The sequence below is a fragment of the Akebia trifoliata genome, chromosome 2 (assembly GCF_017979445.1).
Source record: "Akebia trifoliata isolate Shusen 1 chromosome 2, ASM1797944v1, whole genome shotgun sequence".
In the NCBI taxonomy this organism is placed as follows: domain Eukaryota; kingdom Viridiplantae; phylum Streptophyta; class Magnoliopsida; order Ranunculales; family Lardizabalaceae; genus Akebia; species Akebia trifoliata.
The window spans coordinates 4,522,644-4,528,973 of record NC_141376.1 but is presented as its reverse complement, the minus strand read 5'-3'; the positions used below and the strand labels follow the sequence as shown (position 1 = coordinate 4,528,973).

The window sequence follows — 6,330 nt, the reverse complement described above, 5'->3', positions numbered from 1 at the left end:
CTCTCTCTGCGTGCATGTATTCAAGCCTCTTTACCATTGAAAAACTGAAGATCATGGGCTGGTAATGGCATGACTAGAAGAGCTTTTATACATATAAATAGGTTGGACTAATCAGTCACCAAGATATGATTAATTAATTTTTTTACCCAAGATATCAAGACTGCAAGTGCTTCTGGTACTGAAGCTAATAACGATATCATGGATGAGCATGGAAATTGATGGGCCAAGAAGTTTCTCTCATCTTCTTCAATGCATTCTTCCCATGCTGACTGCAACTAGGATTTTGACCTGCAAGGTATGCATTCATTCATTCTGCAAAAATGTTCACTCATATCACCTGTTCTTAATTTTATGCCACTTTTCAATATCACACAATCCCAACAAATGAAGTTAAAACCATGGAGAATATAAATAAGTTTAACAACAACTGAGACCCAAAGGTGAGACAAATTTGCAATTTGATAAAGAACACGTTTTGGAAAGCTGCAGCCCTTGCCTGGTCCTCAGCTCATCTGCTCAAATATATGGGATATATCCAAGATAAAATATTAAACTGAACCCCATTAGGGATACAACCAAATGAGGGGAGCTCTGTTTAATAAAATAAAGGCAAATAAAAAATCAGACATTCCGCATAAGATACTATCCTCCCCTCCTTGCTCCTCAGGTTACAATCAATCTCCCATCTCACTAAAAAAATATCCTCAAAACAGGAGCTTTGTTCAAACGATAAATGAGAAATTTCAACAAGTAAAACATGTGAGAAAAATCACATCTCAAAATTCCACGTACTCTCAGCACTTAATTTTGGCCTTTTTACTTCTTCTGCTAAATTGAGAGAGGCTGAAATCTGTGAGAGAGAAAAAAAAGGACCAAATATTAGAACGTTATCCATCCAAAAGGTTAAACAATAAATAGTCATGTAAATCTTTGTTGGGGAAACAATTGGCTTTTATTTAAACATTTCTTTACCTGCCCCAGGTGACGGATATGGAAATGTGACGATGATCTGCAAATCTTTACAATGAAATATGCATAGGTTTTATTTGATAAGATAGCAACTCTTGCAAAGTAAAAAATAAATCATATACCAATCTAATTGAACAGAGCCACAGTTCAACTTGAAGATTTTAGCTTTCCTTGAGCCAAATACTTTAGTTAAGAATATTCTTGCAGCCTAATTTTTAAACATCTTGTTTAAAGATGTTCTGCAACCTTGAGTCTCGACCTTTAAGTAGGACTTCCTTGAGTCCTCAGTCATTTCTCATATAGCAGCACCACTCTCTGGTAGATAACATACTTCATTTATATTTTAATAGACAATACTTTTTGTTTATTTATTTACAAAAATGGGCAATACTTGAAAGTCAAATACCAATGAAGTACTTTTTATGGCTGTACACTAATATAGAGAAAAATGAAAATCGAAAGGAAGACTATAACAGGGGAAAATAAATGAAGTAGAAATTTACATTGGCATATCTAAGTTGCTTACAAAACCCGTTCTTTAAAAACCAAGTCTAGCTAAGAATAAGTAAGGACAAGAGCTTCAATGACAAGGTGGAATCCCAAATTTCTCTAATAATAATAAGAGAAGCATCCACCTCTCTTCTTCCCAGTCATGAACTAAAAGTAATATTTGAATTCCCCTCAAATTTGAAGCCTTGTAAGCTGTTAGTGTCAAGTCCTGAGTAAGCATGACTAATTACCCCGTTCTTTTTCCTGAAATAAATTCTTAACCCTGAAAGAATAATGATTCCCAAGTGAGCAACCATCGACAATGATGAGTGGAACTTTGGCCAGGGTGCCCCAGTAACACACCTAAGGAGGATACAACTTATGATTGAAGGTCTTGCTTCTTTGAGGTTTTCATAGATATCAGAGAGCTTATATTACCACACCAACTTTTACTTATAACAACCTAATCACAAAACTAAAGGACTGCTAGGGTGTAGATATCTATTCTTCTGTTTTAGCCACAATACTCTTTCCATTTGTTTGCCCAGAAGAGTGTGTGGATAATAGACCATTTTTCCAACAAAAAAAAATCATTTTTCTCCTGGTCTTTTACTAAGAAGAAAAGAGATTTATCAACTAAGAGGCAGAGAAGGGGGTTGAGAGCGCAAAAATCCATTGATTCAGGCTTCTCTAATGTCTTCTGAATAGAAACCTTGAAACCCTAGAAAACAAGAATTACTATTGGGCATAGTCACCATTTTTTTTAACAACTCATAGCCACCAATAGATTATGGGTTTAAAATGACAAGGGAAAACTTCTTTGAAAAAAGAAAAAAATGATAAATATAACAAATAAAAAATACATAAAAATTATGAGAGAATGTATATAAATATAATAAATTGAACATTTATCCCAAGTTTTAAATATATTTTGGAGAAAAAATATATAGAATTGAACATCTATATATGGGAACATGTTTCCACGCGTGATTATAGTGCTATGATGCTAAAAAGGTTTAACCATCGATATATCTTCACAGCAAAATAACATATTATTGAAAAAATAAATTAAAAACCATAACATTACGGATAGAAGAAGAAAAAAAAAGATAACAACAAGACATTATCATCAAATCTCACATTAAGCTATATTCATGAATCATCAAATCTCACATTAAGCTATATTCATAAATCACCAAATCCTATATTATGTATCACAACTCCCCAAACCCAAAAGGGTGGTTTTCTTTTTTTCTTTTCCTTTTTTTTTTCTTTAGGAGGGAATTGCATGTGCCTTGAGAATTAGTTGGGTGCTATAAGAGACATGGATACCTCAATTATTATTTTTTCGATAAATAAAAGATCTTTATTTATTTATTTTTTTTTATAAATATAAATTTTATTAATGAAAGAAAAAGGATAAGAGGAGGCTGAGATAGCCCCCAAACAACAAAACCATAAAAACAAGAAAAATAAAAAACAAAAAAAATAAAAACACGCCCAATGGGAGGCTATGGTTCACAAACCATATCCCAATTAAAAATAAAATCTTGGAAGCTCAATCCCTCAAAATCTTTACTCATCTTTGGAGCTAAGAACAAGCAAGGAAAACAAAGAAAAGACACACAAACAAACAAAGAGACCAAGACAACACCAAGAACAATAACCGGCTAAACAACGATGCTACACACCCAATCCTATTTTCAAGGCAATTTGAGGTAATGTGGTGCGCTCTGAGGTCCTTTTGGAACTTAGTGGAAAGTTGGTTAGCCATAGGGCGGAGCTTTTTTGATTTTAAGAGAAAGCTTTGGAGCATCACTCCGTTTGCAATTTGCTAGGAAATTTGGAAGGAAAGAAATCTTAGGACCTTTGAGGGAAATAATCCTCAATTCAAGGCATTATTTCTTCTATTTTGGGGACTATCTTTTTGTGGAGCAAGATTTTTAACGAGTCAAAGAAGGTTTACTTCGGATACCTCAGTTATAAACACACGCACACACACACATGAGGCCACAAAAGTTAAGCATAGGCCCAAAAAATTGTTAATTTATTTATTTTAGTGTTTGAAACATAATAAATTTATAAATAAAAAAAAAAAACTTTTTTTTTTTTTGAGTGGAAAAAAATGTGTTTTCACTTGGTTTATTCATCAAAGGGACAAAATGCATTTTGGGACAAATATCTTCTTCTTTTTTTTTTTTTGAAAGATTAAGGGTTAGCAGTTAGCAAGGTTAAGTTGGGTTCAGGGAGGGATTGCATGTGCCTTGAGAACTAGTTGGGTGCTATAAGAGACTCGGATACCTTAGTTAAAAAAACACACACACACACAAGGCCACAAAAGTTAAACATAGGCCCAAAAAAATCATTAAAAATCATTTTTTTTTTAGTGTTTGAAACATAATAAACTAAAAAAAACAAAGTTTTCACTTGGTTTATTCATCAAAGGGACAAAATGCATTTTGGGCCAAATATCTTTTTTCTTTTAGAAAGGTTAAGGGTTAGCGGTTAGCAAGGTTAAGTTGGGTTCAAAGAGGTTTGAACTGAGGATGTGGGAACACACTCCACGCATCTTGCCAAATTAGCTAAGTTGGCACTCAGGAAAAAACAGTTGCTTTGATTCATAAGGGGGTGAAGGTTCGAATTTGGGGCTTTCACTTCATTTGGATGTAAGCACCCCAAATCCATAGTGAATTCTTTGTGGGAAAGACGGTGATTTCTTCGGTGCTATGCAAGGTAGAATGATGATGAAGAGCTCTATTTGAAGTGTACAAAAGCTTTGTAAAGTACACTCGAGGTTAACCCAACTTATATGTTTGCATATTCATGATAGATACCATCAACTTCTGTTGTGCATGAACCCGAAGGCCCACTACACATGGAAGATTTGGATGTTTGGTACTGTACCTTCAATGTAGAAAAGAGAAGTTGATAACCCCAAGATTCTTATCTACTTGGTTATGGAAAAGTTGTACTAAGATGATAGATGCTCCGCACTTATGTAGTCGTTATAGAAGAGCCATTTTTCCACACTTTGCAATTGAGATAATTGCTCTAGGGAGAATGAGACGCACCCACGGCAGTGCATTCACAAAGAGAGCTACAAAAGAAATAATCCATACGAAGATGATTGAATTTGCTCGCTAAAATCCTAATTGTTTTTGTTCTTTTATTTCAAGATTTTCCCTAATTTATTAGCATATTTGTCTCCATACTGCTTCATTTTCTTGGTCAGATATATCAGGCAAAAAAACCCCTATTTTTTCGAAAGTAAGTTTCAGTCTCCTAATCTCCTCACTCAATTATCATAACTACCCCTATGGAGCAAATGTATTCAGGACTTTTCCTTTCAAATCATTTATGTAAAAATTGATTGATTCATCGTTCATGTAAGTCACACAACACATGCAAGTTTAAATCAAACAAAAACAACCAAGAAATCTGTACCTTGAAAATTCCATTGATCTTTGAATCCCTCGACCACTCCAAACCCAAAACCCTGCTCGAAGTTTGGTAAGAAGCTCTAAAAACATCATCCCCAAAAACTCTCTGTGACACCGCAAAGTCCCACGAATCCTTCGACAAGTCATAACAAGGCTCGAATGTCCTCACCCCTCCGTGCACATACGTATACTTCAACTTGCAGTTCCCCGAACCAAACATGTAATTTGCGGAGACCTTGTTAGCCGAGTCAAACACGAGTGTTCCATCCAAAATCGTCCGATTATCGCCTCGTCCATGAATGTAAGTCAATTTCAACGGTTTATCCGAAACCCTAACCGTGTTCATGAACTGGAACCTAACATCCTGAATCAACAAAGAATGCTGAGACACAAAAATCCTAGGTTTACTCACAGAAACCCTAATCAATGGGATCGACGATTACCTTTTTGGGGACATTGTAGTCGATGATAAAGAAACCAGGCTTCTCGACAGCGAGAGAGAGACCGTTTAAACTGGGGCCATTGACGACGGTGGCATCAGTCATTGAAGCTCTAAGCTTCACATCGCCAGCATTAATGGCGAAAGATGCAGAGGCAGAGCTTTTGTCTGTATCGTATCTCCCCTTCAGAGCAGCCTTCATCTTGTGAGATGTGAAATTTGGAGAATGTGCGTAGGATAAGCTTCTCTTCTCTTATCTTGCTCCCTTGCGATTATGTTTTGTTTGGTGGGCGGACGCTTCAATGGCATTTGTGGAATATTGACAAACGTGGCGATTGCTTCTGCCTTGTGCGTAATGCGCACATTGGAGAGAGGGGTTGCTTCCATTAACACACCAACTTTTACTTATAACATATAAATTTATACAAATACATAGCATTGGTTTTAAATCTCGCCCGATCCATTCTCCACGATAATTTGGCAGGGGAGCTTCCCCTTGGTGGAAACCCTTCCATCTGCCCGGGAGTGGTCTATGGATTGGGCAAAACTCAAATAAGGGCTCGATCCATTGTCTTCAGGAATATTCAATTATCATAAAAAAAAATATATAAAAAGTTTTGTCGGGTAAATCTATATAATAAAACACAATTGTGAGACCCACTTTATCATAGTTGTGAGGGGATAAACGTCTAATTACTATTTTTTTTTTATTCTTTAGATTTAGATTCTCTAATTTTATTATATTTCCTATTTTTATCCTTTTAACCTACTTTATTGAATTTTAATTTTCACCAATTAACCTTAATTTTTTAATAATATCCTTCTAATTTTGTTTTTTCATTTTTACCCCTCTAATTTTATTATATATATTTTTTCTCTTACCCTCCAACATTTAATCCACTTTATTATTTTTCAATTTTTACCTCCTTAACCTTTAATGTTTTTAATAACACCCCTCCAACTTCATTTTTTCCCCTTAACTCAAAGAGGATG

At 35.1% G+C, this 6,330-nt stretch overlaps 1 protein-coding gene across 1 annotated transcript; it reads right to left on the bottom strand.

The window, feature by feature from the left end:
- Positions 1-513: 513 nt before the first annotated feature.
- LOC147408955 (outer envelope pore protein 24A, chloroplastic-like) lies at positions 514-5,659 on the bottom strand. Its single transcript, XM_086424091.1, has 3 exons — positions 5,342-5,659; positions 4,903-5,262; positions 514-850 (listed from the first exon to the last, which is right to left on the bottom strand). The coding sequence occupies exons 1-3, from the start codon at positions 5,537-5,539 to the stop codon at positions 770-772; spliced, it is 639 nt and encodes a 212-aa protein (XP_086280217.1). The 5' UTR covers positions 5,540-5,659; the 3' UTR covers positions 514-769.
- Positions 5,660-6,330: the final 671 nt, after the last annotated feature.

Bases quoted from the DNA above. Each gene is read 5' to 3' on its own strand.
- LOC147408955 (XM_086424091.1), bottom strand. From the start codon at position 5,539: ATGAAGGCTGCTCTGAAGGGGAGATACGATACAGACAAAAGCTCTGCC. The intron at 5,263-5,341 runs GTAATCGTCGAT...TTGTTGATTCAG, and splicing joins ACTACAATGTCCCCAAAAAG to GATGTTAGGTTCCAGTTCAT. The intron at 851-4,902 runs GTACAGATTTCT...TCTCTCTCACAG, and splicing joins AGATCAATGGAATTTTCAAG to ATTTCAGCCTCTCTCAATTT.